At 35.4% G+C, this 22,943-nt stretch overlaps 1 protein-coding gene across 1 annotated transcript in view; it reads right to left on the reverse strand.

Moving 5' to 3' along the window:
• Nucleotides 1–22,291, reverse strand: part of WDR72 (WD repeat domain 72) — a 114,492-nt gene extending 92,201 nt beyond the window's left edge. The window contains exons 1-13 of the mRNA XM_086757553.1: nucleotides 22,214–22,291; nucleotides 21,066–21,227; nucleotides 19,864–19,970; nucleotides 16,764–16,842; nucleotides 13,412–13,586; nucleotides 12,776–12,852; nucleotides 11,144–11,263; nucleotides 9,067–9,212; nucleotides 8,608–8,704; nucleotides 5,375–5,516; nucleotides 4,643–4,888; nucleotides 3,896–4,116; nucleotides 2,355–2,550 (exon numbers count right to left, since the gene is read on the reverse strand). Coding sequence (XP_086613679.1) covers nucleotides 2,355–2,550; nucleotides 3,896–4,116; nucleotides 4,643–4,888; nucleotides 5,375–5,516; nucleotides 8,608–8,704; nucleotides 9,067–9,212; nucleotides 11,144–11,263; nucleotides 12,776–12,852; nucleotides 13,412–13,586; nucleotides 16,764–16,842; nucleotides 19,864–19,970; nucleotides 21,066–21,227; nucleotides 22,214–22,291 — 1,846 coding nt within the window. The remainder of the gene's footprint in view (nucleotides 1–2,354; nucleotides 2,551–3,895; nucleotides 4,117–4,642; nucleotides 4,889–5,374; nucleotides 5,517–8,607; nucleotides 8,705–9,066; nucleotides 9,213–11,143; nucleotides 11,264–12,775; nucleotides 12,853–13,411; nucleotides 13,587–16,763; nucleotides 16,843–19,863; nucleotides 19,971–21,065; nucleotides 21,228–22,213) is intronic.
• Between the last annotated feature and the right edge of the window lie 652 nt (nucleotides 22,292–22,943).

The raw sequence follows: 22,943 nt of genomic DNA on the forward strand, positions 1-22,943 counted from the left end.
TTTTGTTTAGGTTTTGAGGGTTTTTTGTGAATTTTTTGTTTGGTTGTTTGTTTGGTTTTTTTTTTTTTTTTTCAAAAAGGCAATTAAGTGTTGCATTGACATCTCATGGGGTCTGAGTCCCCTTAGAATCCACTGTGTTGTCAAGATGCACATTAAGACTTGCCACCTGGTGAGCTTTAGCCTCAATTCACATCTCAGGAGCACCTGAGGAGCTGTTACACTGTATCCTACACATACAACAGCACAGACTATGATGGATCCACAATAAATTAATCATAAAAGTATGTATAAGAATAATCCATTGCATGCTCAACATGTGTTTTAGAGCTTTAATATCTCATCTATTTCCTGTTTTAAGCAAAGTGATTAAGTTCTTATGGAAAATAACTGATGCAAATCAGTTACAAGTGATAGCTATGATATAACAGATTTATAAGGAAACAAAATATTCTGTGGTCCTTCATTACATTTATTGACACAGTTTTATTGTAGAGTTCCAAATGCATACTAATCCTTTGGTTAAAAGATGACTCCACAACAAATGCTAATAAATACTTAGGTATGATGACCTTCAAGGATGTCTTACACTTAAATTGATATGTACTTAAGAAACAGCCAACCTACAGTTATATGGTTTTGAGAAATGCCTTTTTTTTTTTCTGTGAAATAAAAACAACCCATTCTATATCAACATATCCCCCACTTAAATTTCTCAACTGTGTTCAACACTAGTTTTAAAAGAGCTATGAAGACAGACAGAACAGCTGGAGACTGGTAGCATCTTTTCTAAGTGCATGCTGCCACTACAGGGGAGGGAAACAATGACATCTAGTAATAGCTTTAGGAACAGAAAAGAACACATTGAAAAGGAAATATTCTTCCTTTTACAGGGAGGAGAAAAGAGGAGAGGAAAGCAGTAATTTGCAATATTGCAGATGCGCTGAGAAAGACTAGTAAAATGAAGGTATTAAAGGAATTACAAGACAGGAAGAAGGTTCCCAAGACAGTACTGTTCCACAAACCTTCCATAAAGATGACTGAGCAGAAGGGCAGAACCCATGCCCCCTCCTGACTGGAGAAAATGCACTGAAAAAGTCTAAGCAAAATCATTATATAGTCACTCAGCAACAATAAAACAACAAAGAAAAATAAGTACAACACTATATACAATCTAACAGTCTCCTAAGGTCATACCTTCCCATCTTAATTTTTATCCATGTTTTTGAACAAAGAAATTTTAAAGATTTTTTTTTTTTACATCTCAAAGTACAATGCAAAAATATGAGCACTTAATACTTTTGAGTAGCTGTAAGAAAAAACCCACCAGTGTAAACCCAGGGGTCTTCACTGACTATATTTGTTAACTCAATTTTATTCCAAACCTTTTTATTTAAAGTAACTCCGTAGATATGGGAAAATAATAAGTACCAGAAATGATTTCTATGCCAGTAGTTAAATGATACTAAATAACCTACTAATACAACAGGCTTGTAATCTACGCTGTACTCATTTTGCCAAGTCTTTCATTAAATGCAGATATTTTGTACTTTAAAACAATGAAATTTTTGTCCAGACAGCCTAGACGCTGTGCTGTAATAACTTGTGAAGTAAATCATAACTTGTGAAGAAAGATCTCAGTGTTAAATTAGTAAAACTATGTTTCTATATAGTATTAATATGCCATGCATTTGGGTGGTTCCAGACCCATTATGCGCTTCCTCCCTCCCAGAACACATAGCTCTGAATCACATGGAAACACTGTATTGTAATGTCTAGTACCGTTACAGCTTCTAATAGTTCTGTCAAAGTTCAAATAACTACATTTATTACCCCTGTGAATCAGTGTTACACTCAAATCACCTGGGAATCTACAGTTTAACCTGAAACACTGAGCTTTAGTTTTCCTGAACACACAGTTGTGAGCTTTACAATTATCTTCCACTATTAGCTGATTATCAATTAACTCAAAACATTTCTCAGATTGTGATTTTGCTGAAGAAAGCAGAGCTTCGTCTCTAACTTGGGAATGTTAGGACTGCAAATTTTATTCTTTTTAATAACTAGAGCAACTTACATTTTATTTATAGCTTCCAGAAATATTCTACTCCATTCACTGCCATGTCAGCTAATCATCTGATTGTCTGACTTAAGCTACCATTTTAGTAGTGACATATCTTGAACCATATAAAAATTTTATTTCTTCCTTGTTTATACAAATATTTAAACTATTTAATTAATAGATTCAATGTGTTCATATTTCTGCTTTGCTTTTCCATAAATTAGGTTTGCATAACATCACATGACAGACAAACAAAACTTAAGGAAAGTGAAGAAAAAACTCCTTCTGCTATTACCTGTTTCAATTTCCCAAATATATACTGAACAGTCTTCACAGAAAACAATTAGTAGATTTTCAATAGGGTCAAATTTTATCTTCTTCACAGGAAACAGATGCTTTCTGGCATGTAAGAGACATGCTCCCTTCTGGAGGTGTAGAATTGCTACTGAGTGATCACTACAGACACAGAACACTATGCTGTGATCTTTTAACTGCAAAACAGAAACAACTTCAGTTTCAACACTATAACCACAGTCATAATCACACAATTTTAACAAGCCTGGTAAAAGTTGTCCAGTGATTTCTTTCCCAGAAAACACTCATTTTAGAAAATTATGTCTTATTTCAGACTACATCTTCAACTTGTTTTTGACAGGCTAGTGGTACAACTGATCTCCTGACAGAAAAACATACAATCTCTGACTTTTCAATTTTTAAAAATAATAATTTATTCACAATAACTCTAAGAAAGCAGTGATTATACAACCAAATATACAGTAGAAGTTGTCTTAGAAGAATAAGTAGCAAAAAATTACCTTAAACCAAACTGCTGTTCTTGTGATAAAATTATTTCAGATCTTAGGACACAAAAGCCAAGGCCAATGTATCTCTAACTAAAAATTAGGTATGTTACAATTTAATTTGACACTGTATGGATCTGATTCTGCAAAGCCTTCCCTTCCTGCAAGTAATTTTTGGTGACACATGAAGAATTTCACCCTATGGAAAAATTCAGCCCAGTAAAGAGAACTGAAACACCATCCAAGCAAGCATTAAATCCTATCTAGTTTCCAGAAAAAGGGCTAAAGAGAGCCTTACAAGCATTAAGAACTTATGCCATTGCAAAACATCTTTTGGACTACTTAGTGTTGGCATGTAAGTCAACTCTAATTATCAAATATGTTTTCATAGGTTTTTCAAAAGGAATAAGATTAAATCTCTGCCCCATGGAATACAATGGTGACAGAATTTGTTAAACAAAATTTAACAGAGCATTCAGTACATTAAGTCTTATAAATTTTTACTTCAAAATTAACTTAAAAACATACAAAATTATTCTAAATCTCAAAACACAAAAACATAAATGCCAATAACCACAAGGATGTGTCAGGAACCAAAATCAAACATACACATTTAGATTAAAATACTCTTGATCTAAATATTTTCTTACTACATTCAAACCCCTAGCCTTACTGATTAGACTTTTTAACTTCAGAAGTTAGGAGATAATCAAATTAACAAACAGATTGACAATCATGATACAAAAAAATAGTGAACAGATATTAAGACCTTCAATATGTTACTTGTTTAGGATTTTTTTTTTTTTTTTTAAAGAGCAAACTAGAAACTAACAAGAAATCAACGCCCTGAAAGCCACTTCCAAACAAGACAATTAAAAGAAGGTAAATCAAGGATAAAGTGTCACAGAATAAAAGTATTGCCAGATGGGTTCTTCCTCTCATATACATGTACAGACACACACACGCGTCTGTATATATAGACATGCTTTAAAAAAAACCTATATATATATATATAATTTATAATGCTTTTACTTACTCTGTAGTTTTCTGGAGATCGTAAGAGCTCCATCACTGGACCAGATTGCAAACTAAATTGGTGTAAGATGTCCCCCGTAAATATATCCCAGCAAATCACAATAGAGTCCTGGCCCCCTGATAACAGCCAGCTTGGATCAAATCTTACTGATTTATCATGTGGATAAAGTAAACAAGTGACTTTGCTACTATGACCATTCAGAACCTTATAAGGTAGATTATCTGAAACGAGATGGTACAAAAATTATTTCTGTTCTTTCAGAATAGAGGTTCCATATTTTACAGTACATTGGCTAAAAGTCAGGAGATTCAAAACACTAAATACAACATGAGATCAAAGACTTTTGGGCATGTTCCTAAAAGGAAGGACAAACATCTGTACTCTGAGTTTCATCTAGTGAGACATACCCTTTTTATTTTTTCAGTGGAATGATCTTTAAGAGGGAAAATGGCAAAGACTACTACTGCCCGTATTGTGACATCCCATATATCTCACTTCTAGGTGACTCCATCCCCACAGCCGTTCCAAGACTCCTAATAGTGCAAAGCATCTTGGTAGTAGTAAGCTGTGATTAACAGATGAGCTACAGAGGGAGAAAGATCATGATACTCATGATACTCATTCAATCCCTGACCATCATCCCTATTATTCAGATAATTTTTACAAGGATCACTGGAGGGGATGTTAGAAGTATGCAGTCTTCTCTGCTTGACTGAGATTAATTTGGACAAAATTGTGAAAACTTACCTTTCAGCAAAGATATGTTTTCTAAAAGTCTTGCTCTTGCAGTTTTTAAACCTAGTGTTACAAAAATTTTCCCGTTTTCACATCCACACACAAGCTTATCAAGACTGGGTATGTATACAGAGGAACTGACAACCGCACTTTTAATTCCATCTTTAGATGCACAAAGATGATCAATAATTCCCTCTGACATGGAATGGTGTTTATCGAAATTATCCTGAAGAGTCCACGTTGCTGTAATTGGGATCTCTAGAGAGTGGGGGAAAAGAATCAGGATTTCTTTTTTTCTTCAAAACAAAATAAAACCCCAAAGAAAAATATACATTTTCATCTCTTCATCATTTCCCCTAACTTGTCATTTCTGCAGTCTAGTGATGGAAAGTCAGAAGTTGCTATTCCAGCACTAAATCACATGTCACTAAATCCTTTCTTTTATACCTCCATACGAACAATCATAAGTAGGACCAACTAAGTAAATTTTCATGACATTTGGTAGAGAAGTGGTTACGGACAGATGGTAAGGAAATAGAAACACTTTTCAGTTCTATGAAGAATTTCTAGACGCTCATATTTGTTAATGTCTTGCTCCTTTTAACTACAGGCAATCATCGCAAGATGAATGCACGAGCGTCACTTCCTAGTGTGACAATATTTTCATTAGGGTTTAAGTTTTCATGAAAATTAACTTAAATACATAATGAAAAAGACTGTATCAAGAGCACAGAATTACCAAACCTTTTGGTGAACCATCAAATGTTGACACAGGGACATCAGGAACATGCCACAGAGTGATTCTTCCCGAATCTTCACCAGAAAAAAGAATCTTATAGAAAGGCTCCTTTCTTTCATTCATGAAGCCCATGACAAAAGGAAAACTCTGACAAAAATAACAGTAAATTAAAATTCCGATACAAAACAGCTTATAAAATAATGTAACAATTCACTGTAGATTTGAAGGTCAAAAGCTGTAGAAATATAAAACAAACAATGGCTGAACCCTCATCTGTCACTAAGCTCTGCTCAGATCAGGTCTAATCTGCCTGGTGCAAGTCCCTTGAAGACCACCTCTGCTTTGCCAGTATCCTTGGCTAAGCCTACATTTCAGGGAGAAAAGCAGAATTGGCGAGCTTCCTAGGATTACTGTCTCTAAATCTATCAAGAGTAGCACTAGCATATTAAAAAGTGGCAGAATAAGCACCAAGATCAGGCTGGGGGAAAAAAAAAAAAAAATATGCAGTGGAACACTGATAATCTCCACATCAAAAGAAATTCAGTAAAGCTTCAATCATGATAAGTTAAAGTACTACAAATAATGAAAGGTAAGAATTATGCTTTGCTTTTACATAGATGGTAATAGTCTATAACAACATCATTCAGTCACCTGGAAAAGTTAGATACTACAGAGGTATAATATCATTGATAAACAGACTTAATGACATCTATGTAGTTTTATTCAGTCAACATTAAAATTTATTACAGTATCTCAGACAAACACTGTGTTTTTACTCTCCCATGAAGACTAGAAATCTATAGGTTTTCCTTGCCTGTACGTATAACACCACAGGTAATTCTATATTACATCAGCAACACCCAAACTATGTGAAAACCTACTGGTGACTTGCTAAGAACATCCTGTTTAGTTGTTACGTAAGCTTAATTCTCAAGTATCAAAATACTAAAAAACAGTTAAGGTGTCTAAGGCGAAGGTTTTAGTTGCTCAAAATCCTTGCAAAAGTCAAGAAAATTAGAATCTCCAGGTATATCTACAATGGTAAGTTTGAGTTTACACCAGGCATGTACTTTGGAAGTGAAAACTTAAGGTTTGTGTTGTGGAGGTGTCTTGGAGGACCAAATCAGGATTCTTTTTGCATTAAAGTAAACTTGGAGATGTGTGCAGGAGCACACAAAAACACAACCCACACCAAAAAACTCCAAAAGCACATACTGTACTGTAGATAGTGTGGATGAAAGGTCATCAGCACAAACTGTTTTGTTCTACCCATCACCTTTACTTAGATAGCATAGACACAGCTTGACTCTGTTCGCTTCTTCTAGACATATTAATAACATCCCCATATGTTGGGTATTTTATTCACAACATTGAAGTCGGAGTAAATCCTACAATAAGCAACTGTACCGTAACGTGATTCAGTTGTAATCTTAGAATGGAGACCAAAACAGATCGTCACACAGGTAGTTTTGTTGTCTCACAAATCTGCTATAAAATTTTTTCAAGTATTAAGCTAAATATTAAAGCAGAAATAGTAGAAAAGGGTAGGGGACATTATTTTAAGAATGCATATGTTTCAGGGGAAGCATATATGAGCTTCCTACCACCACTGTAACCCTATTATTTGCTAAGCTATTTGTTTTGGCTATTTTCTTTTCCCTCACAGTATCTGACCTTTTGGCATTCTTCGGCAGCTATCCAATCTGATTTTAGATAGTAGCATTTGGTAGAAAAACTGAATGACTTGTGCTATTGCCCTGCAACTGAAAATTAAATCTGTCAGCCTTCACGGGAGTAGGCAACAAAAATGCTTTCTAAGAGTCTATAGTTGTTAACAGAAAGAAAAAAAAGAACACTAGAAAAATCTCATGTAAGTATGGTTTGAGTTGGAAGGGACCTTAAAGATCACCCAGTTCCAATCCCCCTGCCAGAGGCAGGGACACCTTCCGCTAGACAGGTCGCTTGAAGTCCCATCCAACCTGGCCTTGGTGTCAGTGTTTCTAGTCAGGTACAAATAAAAATATGTCTCCCTTGCATATCTTCAGAAACTGTTTAAATTGAATTCTCACACAAATACACAAACAAATACAACTGAAAGCAGGAATTAAATCCACATCTTCCAACAATTACTAATTTCATAAACAGTATTAGCAATAAGACTTAGCAACAAAACCAGAAGCAAAGCTACACAGAAAAATCTGTTATGTTTGTTTTGGTTCAATTTTTGCCAAATAACGATCCTTACTACAAATTTTCCACCCCCCTACCCCCCCCCAACTTCCTAACTCTAATACATGTTCTACCTTTTAAAATCAACTGTTTTTCCTTACCTATTTCTTTGTGGTCACACAAAGCACTACTCAAGAAGTGAGTCAAGATGCAGGTTTTCCAACACATCTGAGTTCACTTGAGCTACTTTATCTAAGCAGTAACTTAGAAATTTTAAATCGGTATGACATGCTCTGCTAAACACGAATTCTCAATCAGAAGTATAAATATCACCTGCTTTTTTAGTTTCCTCTTTTCTTCACTATAGAGGCTTCTTCAAGCAGAGACCACGGTTCTAAAGAGTCATATGTCTTTAATTTTATGCACTGTGGGTACTGTCAGTCTGCTCACAGTGTAAGAAAGTTAGCCATGTGATCATGCCTCTGAAGGCTCAAGATAACAGTATTCTGGACAAGATGTCACAGATTCAAATGCCTTCAATTTAGAATGGATACACATGGGAAACAACCTCTTTATGTAGTTCCACTGAAACACGCATACATTTCTTAATAGAAGAACTAAGCAACTTGCTTACATTTCGCTTGTGGGTTGCTTTTTTGTTGTTTAGGGTTTGTATTTAGTTTTATTTTATTTTTTTTTTTTAAACAGATTTGAAAGTAAAAGTTTCTAAAGCTATTTTAGACCACCTTTAACTAAAAAAAAGCTCTCCCCTTTTTGTGAAAATAAAAAAAAACCAAAACACTTCAATTAGTTTATCTATAGCTGAAAATACAGGAATATTTTTCCTTGTAGAGAAAATAAATATTGCCAGAATTTAAGACAAAAATATGCTAAGAGCACCTCCAAGTTTGTAAGTAAAAATCTTGAAATGAATGAATGAGTCTTCCTCATTGTTTTCAAAGAGCAATTAAATCTGATGAATTCAACAATTTTTCCAGGATCATTCAGGTAATTGCAAACAAATAACAAATGAACTTTTGAAGCTCACTGTAAACCTTTATCAATTTACCTTATTTTCCTTCATACCAGTAAAGCAGAGTAAATGAGGATAAACAGTTTCTTTCAGCACCTTCCCATCAGCAGGATATAAGCTTTTAGAAAGCCCGCTGCATAATTTAAAAAAAAAAAAAAAGGTAAAAACTTTATAAAGTCGTATTTTTTAGAAAGCAGAACAGTAACATCTAAGACTCACAAGTTCAATTAAAAGTTACCAAATAAGTAATTACAAGCGACTTTTTGAAATCGCAGCGCCAGCTGCTCAAGTTCTACATGGCTAATCTTATTTCTGTGTTCCCTGCTGTGCCAAACAAAGACTGAGGGCTGTCAAACTCAGGGTAAATCTTTGAGTGCCAAAGTGGTTTTGTTCTGGTTTTTGATCATCTGCAACATGCAGAGATTTTCCATAATAAACCTCCCAAAGTTCATCTTGTACCTGAACTTTTTGTGTGAATTTCCCATCTGAGCCCACCTGTTTAGCAGCTGGTAGATGTAACTGTGGCCATCTTCTGTCCAGATGATAAGTCTGTAAGCTGCTAGTACTTCTCCACCAGCAAAGCACTGACCACTTTTACAGAACTCAGTACAAAGCAAGGAGAAATCACAATAATCATAGACCTAAGCTTAGAAAAAAACAATAAAATATAAACAAACAATATCGGCACATTCATTTTAATTCAAGCTGGTTTTGGGCAATGGATCAATAAGGAGAACATTAGCTTGATTCTTTGTGGTTTGACTACCTCTTTTAAAGCCAAAGCAGTTTTCATGCTATCAAACTACTGCAAAGTCAGAATTTCAAAGATAAAGAAACTGACAATAAACAAAAGCAGCATTATAGTCTTCTGTTACATTAGGGGATTTTGGATGGGATTCACTTTGTTTTGCCTTGCATTCATTAATAATGTTCACTGGATTATTACTTTCTTAGAGAGGTAGGTAATGAATTCAGCAAATAAGTATGACATGGCAGACTTTGATAGAAGCTACAAATGCTTCTGCCTATTTTTAAAACATGATCTGCTGGGGTAACCACAGCACATATCTTAAAGTAGATTTTTTTCTTTTCTTCTTTGGGGAGCAATAGAGATTTTTACTTTCACAAGTTAATCGAAAGCCAAGAACATACAATCCCCTTGCTTGCATGAGTTCTTCTCTCTTCCATTTCTAGAGCCGGTAAAAAACTTGACTTGTTTACTTCCTCTGACCTTCCCATTTTAAGCCAAAATAGGATATGACTAGGGCAACCTAGGATATTGTCTGCTTGCTCACTTTCCTAGTGGCCTTATGGAGAGAGTATTCATAGCCACATTTTTACAATTTATTCCAGCATTGTGAGGAAACAGATTTCAGAATTAGAATTTCTAAAAATTATTCATAGCTAATTTCTATTTATTCGCTAATTTCTAGCTATATATTTGCTCTATATTTTCCATTATTAGAGAAGTGGGTTAAGGAGCAACTCTAAACACACATGTGAATCTCTCCTATGCTACATATCACACACCTTTCTAATTAAAGAGTATGATCATAATCACCTTATTTTAAAGCTATATATTCATTGAAACATAGAAGTTGAAAATCCAACACTACTTTAAGTAATAAAATGTAACTATTCAAATGCATAATGGAGATATTACAAGAAAAGTGCACCTGTTGTGGAAAAACATTATAGGAACAGATAGAAAACAATGCATGTTACACAGATTTTTTTCCATGAAAAGTGTGTCCATTCTATACAGAATTTTTTAAACAGTCCAAGAGAAGTCTCAAGAATATCCTACAACTGTATTATTCAAAGTTGACTCAGGTGTACGAAAAATTTCTGCTGCACCACCCCCCCCACACACACATCTCCCCCCACCAGCAGTGGTGTTTGGATCAGGTATGTTTGTTGCACTAATAGCTCAGGATTATTTTAAGAGGAATATTATAACACTGGAAAAAAAGGAATACATAGTTTTGGTTTTGTTTTGTTTTGGTTTTTTTTTTAAAAAAAAGTTCCACTTAACTAAAATTTAAAAATAAACCAGTAACAGTTTCAGTAACTACACGATGAATTTATTTTCTTACAGCTACAAGAAAAAGATATATACTCTGGCATCTTTAGTTGTGCTGGCTTCATTAGTGGAAGCCAGGCACTGGCCCTGATGGAACAAAAGCCCATGGTTACCAAGGGCTTGCCAACTGTGATTACTTCTGTCATACTTAAACAGTTTTGTGCATCTTTGTCTCCTTTTGTAAGGCACTGCATAGGGGACTATAATGCACCAGTGCTCTAAAACTGATTAATATTTCAAGTAAACCCCTTTCTACCCAGCCAACTTAATGTTAAACTTTTAAAGTAGAAATTCATTAATAAAAAATAAACACTATCTCAGCCGCACAGTTAAGATAAGCAGAGAAAGAATATAGTGCACTATTATATCTGACAATTAATGAACACTTTAAGATGAGGAAAAAACCAAGTATTTGCATGTAATCATTTTGAAGAGCTAATGTGATTTTAAAGAAAATTTAAAAGAAAGTATAAACGCTCAATAATGTACCTGCCAGCACGTGGGGGACACAACAAGAAGGAGCCTCTCCGTGTAAGTACAAAAGCGTACTGCTTGACAATTAATACAGTCCAGAGATTTTGATTCCTTCTCACACACACTTTGTCTCTCCTTTACAGCACAGAGGAAAAAAAGCCATAAGATTTATTTTAGATATCTGAGCTTTCTCTTTTAGAATAGAAACAAATCACTGAGAATAATTTTGTGAGCATACACTTTCAAAATGTAAAGCAACATATAATTCTTATGTAAAAATGAGATAAGACCGCAGCAGGGTTCACAAATACCATGTAAACAGAAGACATTCATCATGGCTTTAGACCTTGATCTCACTTAAAGAAGTGATAATGAACATGGAGAAGAACTAAAGGCAAATCATAGATAGCATCTGCTGTAATGAATATCTGGTAAGTATTCTTCAGTCAAAAAAATAGCTACAATAACCCAAAATGGCTGATGAATATTCTGCTCTTCCACTCATCCTTGCTGCAACTAGGACAATCTGAGAGGTATGGTGGTGTTCTACGTCTGGACTGAATTTAACGCCTCTAAAAAGTAACTAAATTTTCTTAGCTTTGTACTGCTAAATGTACAGATGGTTTTAAAAAAAAAAGTCTGGTACACAAAAAGGGTGAAAATACATATCAACATCATCAAGTTCAAAATTATATTGGAATTCTTTTTATTAATTATTGATTAAATCACAAATAAATGATGCTTTCTGTTTTTAAAGATACTCCCAGTATCAAAAACCTCTCAAAGAAGGGGTATGCTGGTCATGGAATCATGGCTATCAAACTGCAAACCATTTTCTCACTGCACCTTGCAGCTCCAACTAATTCCAATTAAATCCAAGAGTATTTATCAAATACTGCTCTTTAACATATGAAGTAGCCAGACTGTTACTAACTCTGCACTCCTGCCTTCACAAAAGAAGGCTCCAGGCAGCAAAAGGATGCCACCATACCATATATGCCTCTGATGTCTAATCAGTTGTTACAGTCCCCAGAACTTCTACAGGATTACAGTATTTTTGACCTGGGAAGGCTGAAAAGACCTCCCTCCCAAAAAATTGCATATAAACCAAAAATGCATCAGAAAAAACACAAGTATGGTACCAAATTTGACAGACTCTCCTGAGAGGCCCAATCCTACCCATTAACAAGTAGTGCTGCAGTTTGTTGAGTAAGGCAGTAATGTATTACAGATGATGAGAGAAGATTGTTGACATTTTGCCATTTCTGTTGATGATTCATAGTACTTCGCTGTAATACTAAAGTCTCTTTGTGAATCTAGCTCTCAGAGTTCAAAGAACCAAGTGACATTATCAGGACAGAAAGAAAGTGTTACAACTTTAGCATCACGGAACATGGAAAGATGTTAAGCCTGGGCGAAAGACATTGCAGTTATCAAGGCAAGAACTGTCCAATGGCCCAACTAATTTTAAATAGCTATATGAAAGTATGATTTCAGAATTTTGTGACAAAATTAATCAATTCAATTTAATACATATCCAGAAGATTTAATTTATTCATTTTCTGCTTCAATGTATCATTTACTTCAGCATATTACTACATTAATGTTATCCTTCGAAGTGCTGTTTCACACCTCATACAGACTGACCTGTATGCTATTCAAAGATGCAGACAGATCCCACACTTTAAGAACTCCAGTTATGGACACTGCAACCAGCGAGTCTTCTGTGAAAAGTCAACAGTGAGACAGTCAACTTGAAACCATGTTCGAACAGTGCCTAACACCAAAAGAGAACCTTGGCATAGACACTGGTCTATATATACAGCACTAAAACAAGGATTCTGCAGGACATTGTTCAAAAGAAATACTAATTTTACACAAAAATAACTAATTGGTTTATAGAAATTGAAAACATGCAATCAAATAGTGAATATTTATTTTATTCAATCAGATATATTTCAATAGAAGGCACAGAATAGTGGTTTTGTGCCTTTAATTTCCCTGATATTACAAAATTAATTTGTACTTATATCCAAGAAATGAGCTGCTTAAAACCAGTGCAGAGGCTGCTTGTTTTTCTAAGAAACTTATTAAGTGAAATAAGATCAACATTAAGAGTATTAAAAACAGTTTCTTAGGTGCTGTCAAAGAAATGTTAACATCTTGTACATAACAGCTCTGTAAAACATGATTAGATATTAAAAGTAGTAGGATTGTACTGTCTATATAAAAATACTTTATCACGATTTAATTGGCCTACATAAATACATCTACAATGAATACCTTGAATTCTTGCAGAGTGTACAATACACATACAATTTATCCAATCAGAAGACTCAGAAGATGATAAAGTGTGAAGAACATCTAAAGACTTAGCATCAATAATAAGAACATCTTGATATTCTCCACAACAAAGAAGCCAGCCTTCACCTGTCATTCGGAATGAGCAATGGTAATACTGTACAAGTGGAAAGAAGAGAGTCAGTATATAGTCACACAAATGTGCATACCTATTTTTCACATTAAGCATGTCATACTTGGAATTGTAATCAATGCTTGTAGCATTACAAGATATCTACTGCATATGTGAGACCATACACTATTTTGCTACAGACAGAAGCATTTTACATATATTTATAATGATTTAATACAGGCATACGGCTTAGTAAGAGGTGCTTTCTGAAAGCGGTATCTGTTGTGCCTAAATATTAGGATTTTCGGAAGCATTCAGGGTGTTAATTTTCATTAGAAATTCCTAAACAGTCTGGGACTTGTTTCTCTGAGAGGCCTCATCTCTCTCCAAACGTTTGATAAAGCTCTAGTTATCAAGATACATGTAAAGATGAAAAAATTCAACTGAAAAGATTCACAATGCATTTTCTATTACTTTCCAGGAAGAATTTTTATTCCAAGAGATATTCTTCATTATGACACTAAACGCCCCAGTATTCAGAAGATTCATTCTTTCTCAACAATCACATAAAGGAAAGAAAAAAAAGACACATAGCAAAGTAGAGATGACTACCAAAGAAGAGATGACTGAGTGACTATGAAGACTTCCTTTTTGCTAGCTGTTTTCTATGTGCAAGGACATTTACATTTTGTGTAATATCTACCTGTAATTGTACACATAATTGTTATAAATGCATAAGCAGTCACCTCAAATGGAATTTAGAAGCAAATAGTACCCTTTTAGTAAAGGGAACAATCATGTAGTCAGAGTAAAATATCAGACAGACCCACAAAATTGTGCCTTATTTACTACAAGTTCTCTGTACAGTCAGTTTTGCTCAGATAATAATTTTTGGTTGATCAGTCAACTAATTGAAGGCTGAAAACAAGAAGAGTAAATAACTGACAATAGGGTAAGTATTACCACAGATCTTAGGAATTATCAGAAGTAGAAATGCTTAGCAGTAGAAACCATTTGTAATTACTCTTACTCTTAAATTAGGCTTCATCTGGAAGATCTAAATAGTCAGTCAGTCCTCTGAGAAAACCCCACACTGGTTAAAGTCCACAAATAGTTAAGAGTTGACCCTGGTGTTAAACTTCATTTCAAATGGCAAATATTCAGTTTGCACTGCTTGACATCTGCCATTTGTAGTTGAATTGTCTAGGCTGAACAAAAGGAACCTAACTAGGCCAGATAGGTTGGTAGTTTAATTAAAACCTACTAAAACATTGACTAAAAATAATGCAACAATTTTAAATGGTGATGCTATCAAAATCAATCTGCACAAAACCTCCAAGACAATAACTTTCTGTAGGAAATTATACTCTCTCAGGTACTATTACACCACAAGCAATCATTTCCCACGGAATAACAACAAGACCTACAACAAAACAAAAAACCACAATAAAAATACCCAAATCCCCGGAAAACTGTGACCCAAATATCAATTTATTACAAATATCTGAAGGTTGCTTTTACGAATAGTTTCCCCTCCTAGCGATGTCTATTCTTTTTCCTAAGAAAGTTTTCCTCTTAGTTTTCCTGACCTCCACAAAAATCTCCATAATGCAGATCTACTTCTCTGCAGAACTCCTCCATAACTTTAACTATTAAAACCTAACTAAGCAACACCACAAAGTCATACTGCACCTCTATTACATTGTAACTGAGGTATTGTATTGTGTGTCTGTACATGCACATATGTAAAAAGAATACATATGCTTTAAACATATACACAAATAAAAATTATAGAAGAATAACTTCTTAATATATGCTTTTACATATACAGTAGGGCCTGTTGTGATAGAACAAGGGGTAATGGGTTTAAATTAGAAGGAGGTAGGTTTAGATTAGATATTAGAAAAAAATTTTTTACAATGAGAGTTGTAGAGCACTGGAACAGGTTGCCCAGAGAGGTGGTGGATGCCTCATCCCTGGAATCGTTCAAGGCCAGGCTGGATGGGGCTCTGAGCAACCTGATCTAGTCAGGGATGTCCCTGCTTCTTGCAGGGGGGCTGGACTAGATGACCGTTGAAGGTCCCTTCCAACTCTAACCATTCTATGATTCTATGATTCTATGTGTGTATATGTATATAAAAGCATAGATTGTTAAGATGTTATTCTTCTATAATTTTTATTTGGTAATTTATCCAAGCTTTTTCCCTTCCCTTTATTATTACAACTGTGTTTTAATTCATCATGCATAACAAAACAGTGTCACTAAAAACAGTGTTTCTTCTGAAAGCTTTAAAACCATCTAGATTCTAAATTCAGCCATGGTTTGAGTCACAGGAGGTCTCAGACTTGCATCATTTTGAGGCTTAGTTCCACCCTAGACTTCCTCACTGAAGAAAAAAAAAAAAAAAGCATTTTCACTAACCTAGGAACCCTGAGTTATAGGAACCTACTAATATATCCAGAAATAAGCCATCTCTCAGAATCAAATCCATATGTGCTAGGCTCCTCAATCATAAATACACATGTAATTCAAACAGAGCCTCGCACTCCAACATCTAGATACTTAGTGTACATGGATAGAGTTGAAAGCAGACTTCAAATTATCTCAAGTAATGTTTAAAGGAATTTGACCCGTGAAAATAAGTTCTGTCCTGAGTTCTGCAATGAATAAAAGTGTATTTTTGGAAGTGAGGCAGAGCAGTCTTTTGGTGGTCAGCAGTTAGGCATCAAAGGCTTTCTAACATTTAAAAATAAGATCTTCAATGGGCTGTTTCACAATGTTTGGCTAGATTGCTTGTATTTCTAAAATATATCATCAAAAAGCCAACACTAAACATGAAACTTCCATGCAATTGTAACACAGGACAAAAGTAAAGATTAAGACAGTTTCACTTTGCTACCCAGCGCCCAAACTTCACACTAAGTTAATTTATTTTAATCCATTCCTGACATTTGCAGCTTAAAAAAAAAACCAAAAACCAGTTTGATTTGATTAAAGAGTTCAGAGGAACATAATAGTCTCACTTGTCGTCTTAGAAGGAAGTCAAAAAAGGAAAAATAACAGATATAAAACTACTTATATTACAGTAGGTTTTTTTCTCCTATTGAGTATGTTATGAACTATACATTTAATATTGTAATTTTCTGATAAATATCATGTTAATAAAGCAAAACTGCTCTTGTCACAGCCAGAGATATTCCATGAAAAGTCACTATACTTACATAGATTGCTGTATGCCTATAAGGAAGCCTTGCGTTCTCAATGCACTGTCCACTAGTGACATTCCAAACACACATCTCCCTGCCAAAGATAACTTCATGTTATTCTCTGTCTTTTCCACTAAATTGGCTGGAATAATTTTGTGCCACTAAGTTTTTCTTTAGTGCTGTACTTAAGTGCAGTCTGGTAGTTTATGTGGCTTTTTGTTACAGATTACTGGGTAAGAAAACGTTGTAGTCATTAGCAGGGGATGACATACGGTATCTGTTTCTTTTTGTTTTGGTAATCACATCCTGCTGCCTTGCAGCAAACCTGACTTTAAGGCCAACTCTGGTCTACAACAAATTGTAGGTATACTACCATTACAGCTCGTCAACACGTCACTGTAACTATTGTTGGAACTACATCCTCCTGAAAATTATTCATTTCACTGAACTTAAACCACACGCTTGGAAAATCATAGTGCATCTTCTGCAGCATCAAGACTTCAGTCCTTGAGAGGAACAGCAACTTCTGTTAAGAAGAAACAGTGCCACCATGAGGCTATTCCTGAAATAAGTTATTGACACAGCACTTGCCTCCTGACAATCTAAATGTCTCTGTAACATTCCAGCTACACTTAATTACAATCAAGGTTAATGTTTAAGAAAGACGCGTTAGCCATTCTTTCTCATCTAGACTTTATTCAACATGCTACGGGACTAGAGTACAACAGAAACACAATCAAATTAAATATTGTAAATCTGTCACAGCTCAGCAACTGAATGTTAAACTTTGATGCTTTTTGATTTCATTTAAACAGCAACCATTATTTCTGCAGTTAAAATAGTCATTTTATGACTTCTGAAATTACATAAAGATATTTTCCACATGACGTCTTAAAGAACACATTGGGAAAAATATTTTATTACATCAGAAATATTAGTGATTTACATTTTCATCTAGTTTCACATTTTACAATAATCTAAATATTAACTTATATTTTTCAGCTGAAAAAGATCAGTGAAATCTATACATCTGTAGTGTAGCATCAGAATTTGTAAACCAAAAATCAGAACTTAATCAGAATGCTTGTGCTGTTTGTTAAACATTTCAAGGCAGTGAATTTCCTTGTTTATATCAGAATGACAGTTACAGTAACATAGCTAAAGCAGTAAAGTTGATACATACATGCAAACATGTACAAATTAGACTAGAATGTAACTTCAGCTTCTGCATGTTGCATTTAATTTACTGTGTGTACTAACAGGGAGCGAGCAATACCACATGTTGATAGACCTGTCCTACAGCACATGCTATATGCGTGCATGGGACATCAGTGACAACTTCTGAATAATTACGGTTTAATTTAGAGATTTCCACATTACAAAAAATACAAAACTGCTGTTCAATACTCATCCTTCTGGGATGTCAGTTATACAAATACTTAAAGGATTCTGAAGTGGAATGGGGGGAGGGTATCATCTCCCATACTGTTTCCTCCACCCTCAATACAAGGAGATGGAAGCTTGAAAAAGGCATAAGTGAGTGATTCACAAGCTGGAAAATGCAGTTCAACAAATCCTGCATCTCCTGAAGATGAGGCTTCCTATTTGTAATTATCTCAACTTCATGTTGCAGCCTTCCAGGGATCAGTGATGGATGCTTTGCCCTTACATAATACAGATGAGAAGTCAGTGGTAATTAGGTAAAAGTAAACATTCAAGGGGCCAGAATAGTATTCAGTCCCACCTAAACACATTTCAAGCAAGCCCAATGATCCCTCCAGAGGCAGAACTTTTAGGACATAAACATCTCTCTGTATGGTGTATCTATAGCAAAAGCCTTACTTGTTTCTTAATGCTTTTCACACCAGCTTTTCAGAAATATGGTATCGTTTCTCCTAGTATGATCTGGAAACGGTACTGCACTAACAGAACTTCAGAATTAGGATGAAAAACAGTTTCACCTCTGAACCTCTGAGTAGAATTGTAGGAGGCCAACACAAAACTAGTTCTGTAGACTTCTTACCCTCCTCTCCGCACATAACAACCAGAACTGTTTACCACTATCTGTCCAGTGCTAACTCCACTCTAACCTTCGAAGATTAAGAAGCCTGAAACAGTTTGTTCAAGTTATCCCTTTCTTGCATACTCGTGATTGAGTGAGAGAATCAGAGCTCCTAGCAGCTGGAAAGGATAAACAAGGTCCTCAGTGAGAAAGTAGTAGCCTTAAGGTCCTGGAAGGTATAGCTGAAGAAGGGCAACTAAAATGAACTGTTAATCAGAAGAGGTTTTAACAGAGGTGTCCTGTTAATTGGAAAAGATGAACCCAAAATGAGAGGAGAACATCATTAAGCAGCAAGACAAAGTTGTTTAAGGAAAGCCCTTGAAGAAGTAAGAAGCTAGCCCTAACTACTTTCAACAGCTGAAATCCTGAACAGATGAGCTTCAGATCCCAGGTAAAAAGATTATCAAATATTCAGAGAGAAAAAAAAAAATCTTGAATACTAACCTAGTAGAACTGCAGAAATCAGTATGACTCAAGTGATGGGCCAAGTCACAACAAACACACAGGAGAAAAGCTGCAAGATCAGGAGCCTCTACAAGGATGTACTCCAAAACAGCAAGTCAGATTTCGAAGACAAAGAACATACATGCCTTTTATTCAAGGGTAATATTTTCTGTGCTTCTGTATATACTCACTGAGCAAGCATAACCTGGACCAGAGTACATTAGCCTCTTGTACTGATTCAATTCTCAAGACTGAGCTCAGGAAGGAACAGCAAAAAGCATCTTGATAACAAAATGCTTCTGAACCTGCTGATTCCCTCCAATAGCCCGTCATTGTACCTTTGAATGGGGGCCTAGCTGAGTCTCTGAACAATTCATTCTCCTGTTAACTGGGTATCTGAATCTACCAAACTCTTCTGCTGTCCAGGTGATAAACTCCTAGTTAGACTACTGTATATAAGTAATACAGTCATTATCCTAAATAGCTGCTATCCTTTTCATAGCATGGAAAAAGTGGATTAAAAACCTTCTGACAAATGCAGAATCTGACCTACTCCTGCCATACATTTCATGATTTAAGAAATGAATAATTGAATATTCAGTTACCTACCCATTTTCAGTAGCACTTACTACATATGGCTGTTTCTCAAACTCTCTTGCTTTTGCCAAACAAGTTACAGAAGCAGTATGGCCAAAGAGAATTTCTTTAGATGAGATCTGGAAGAACAATAAAATGGTTTAACTTAAATTTTCTGTATAACCTAAGGAGATCTGAAAGCGAGAGGATACTACTTGTAGAGGTTGTTATTAATGAATAATTGTTAATTTGCTTTATATTCTTATGTTTTTCAGTCATGTTTCTGGAATGGACAAAGATGTGGATGGATTATGCAGTTTGCATAAAGTACAGTCTTTGTGTTCAATGCAGTCTAAAAATTGCACCTTATCAAGAATTTATGGAGTGTCAAATGTTATAAACAGGCAACGTGCAGGCCTTCACCCTACAGCATACAGCAAACATGGCAGAGTGAAGTAGGGAATTTATATAGCAAAGCTTTTAAGTTACAAATGTGTTTAAGTAATCCCTTTGACTACCTTCATTGCATGCAAAGATCTTAATGGAAAAAAAAGTATCCCCGTAAAAGTGCAAACTAAAGTTTCAAGCTATATTGGAACACAAACAGGGCAGCCAAACCCAAAAAGAACAGAGCCATCATTCTAGGAACGCAGAATAAGAAATTGGAACTGCTTTGGCTCTGTTCCATTCTCAGGAAAATAAATATTAAATAGTCAAAGTAATAGCAACAACATGTCAGGAGGTTTGCAGATTAATGATACCAAAAAATACATATTTCATCTTACTACTTCCATCTTTCTACAATTTTTTTTTATTGTTAAGCTGGTAGAGAGCTCTGGTTTTATAAACAGATATTTTTGTCCTTAAACAGGCCATACTCAGCAACTGATTTAAGATTTAAAAAAAAAAAAAAGGAAAAAAAAAGAAAAAAGAAAAAATACTTTACACAACAGGAAACATGATAATTATTTAAGTTTACTTGCTGTCACTAATCACAGCACACAATCTCAAATTATAATCTATAAATCATGATAATCTATGAAAAATTTTCCACAGTCTGCAAATAACTGGTTGCTCATATAGGCATTTCGATGTTTTTTGCTTCGTGAGTTTCCTATAACAAACATCACATTATCTCTAAAACTTAATCTAAGTGCAAGTCTGGATAATCTCATTGTTAAAAGATAAAACGCCAATCTGTCTATTCAGCAGACTGTAGCATACTGGACACAAACCTTTAATTCTGATGAAAGATCCCAGAGAATTATTTGTCCTTCTTGACTTCCAGTAACTATAGTCTGCTGGTCATCTGTAATCATAATAGCAGTGATGCTGTGAGAGGGAGCCATCTTCCCCCACATTGCCACAGCCTGTACTGAGACCATTATAGACAGCACCTGAAAACAGAAAGAAGTCATGATGATTTTAAGTAACAGGAAATAACAGAAAAAAAAACCAAACAAACAACTCAAAGGCAAGTTAATCAACATCTGAAAAAGGGAGCTACAAAATACTGCTGCAAAAAAGTTGATGAGGCATTAAAACATGTTCTAGCTGTTGACAACATCACACTAACACTTTCTTTAAGACAGCTACCTACTAATAGCCTAAGTATGCAGCAGGACAGTGACATGCCATTACTTTAAACCTAGGCAGTATCAAACAGGACCAGAGTTACCAGGGACCAGCACTACCGCAATACTGAAATATCAGCAACAGGAGTTGTGTGCTGCTCCACAGAACCTGGCTTAGCACTGATGGGCTCATGCCACTGTCATCTTCCTAGTTTTGGTTGGTGGAGTATACCATGCCTTCCCTATTCCCTCCTACCAGCAGCGCTGCTCATTCTCAGCAGCTAACTGCTGAAGCATGGAGATGGCATGGGAGCAGGGTGCCATCCGAGTCTGTGGTTCCTAGGAGGATAAGGCAAGAGAAAGAGGTAATAGGAGTGGAAGGAGAGAACAGATGGAGATAATATTCAGAAGAAAGCTGGAGGGAGAGCTGCAAGCTAGGAAACAGCGAGAAAGAACAGACCCTTCTTGCTGCTTAACTCAGGAGTCCCTTGTCCAAAAAAAAATTATCATATAATAGATTTTAGTCACTACAGGAAAAAAAAAAGATTTAATTGAATTGTTGAAAATGACTACTTGTCATTAGTTAATTCAATACAGATTGTTATGAACTGCATTTCCAGAAAACTACTTCAGTGTGTGTTCAAACACCAGTACTTACAAAATAGCCCCAAATCCTCCTTATTAAAAAAGCTCTACTTTGCTTGATTTTAAATTTGATGCCTATTCCTTTCAAAACCACCTCCACTTGCTAGTTAGATTCTGCTCTTGTTTTGCTTCAGACAAAAGCTTTGAGATAACTTTTCTGTCACCTCATAAGCCTTCCGTGACGTTGTTTGCTGTTCAAATTCCCATGTTAATGTGTCCAACATTTCTAGAGAATTCCCCATGATACCGTCAAAATGAAAAAAAAAAAAACCAGTAAATATTCGACCACAAATAATTTGGCACTTAAATAGTCAACTCACCTAAAAAGAAAAAAATCATATATATCCTGTTAAGACTTTTCAGGGGACTTAGTAACACATCCAGCAAGTATGTCTCCCTTGGGTCTAACTTATGTTAAAGGGTTGATTGTTAAGAACAGACACAGATGAGTAATATCTTTAGCATCAGTGTCTTTACATGAAAGAGTGCTACACTAAGTTGCCAGTGCAGCAACTTATCCTACCTACAAACAATTCGTATATATACTGGGAAGTCAGTTGTATGAAAACCCCCAAATTGTTAACTTGAGCATACAATAGCCTCCAGCACTCCTTCCCTGTATCCTATGATGGTTTGGTTCTTCTCTCCTTCATTTTTCCAGAAAGCATGTACAGATGCTTCTGAAGCATCTCTGTTTACCTCCCTTCCCTTTCAGCTTTCTGGAGAAAGTGCCAGATGACTATTGTCACCTGCTCTAACTGCTGTCAGGGCTATGAAGTTGACTTCTGCCTGTGAAGTGACTCCTCTTAAAAATGAAATTCTCTTAAACTTTACTCAGGGCAGTTTTGACTACCATCACCATGTAGGTGATGGACAGACAGCTGACAGACACTG

This window comes from Chlamydotis macqueenii, chromosome 12, assembly GCF_036417535.1.
Source record: "Chlamydotis macqueenii isolate bChlMac1 chromosome 12, bChlMac1.mat, whole genome shotgun sequence".
Classification (NCBI taxonomy): domain Eukaryota; kingdom Metazoa; phylum Chordata; class Aves; order Otidiformes; family Otididae; genus Chlamydotis; species Chlamydotis macqueenii.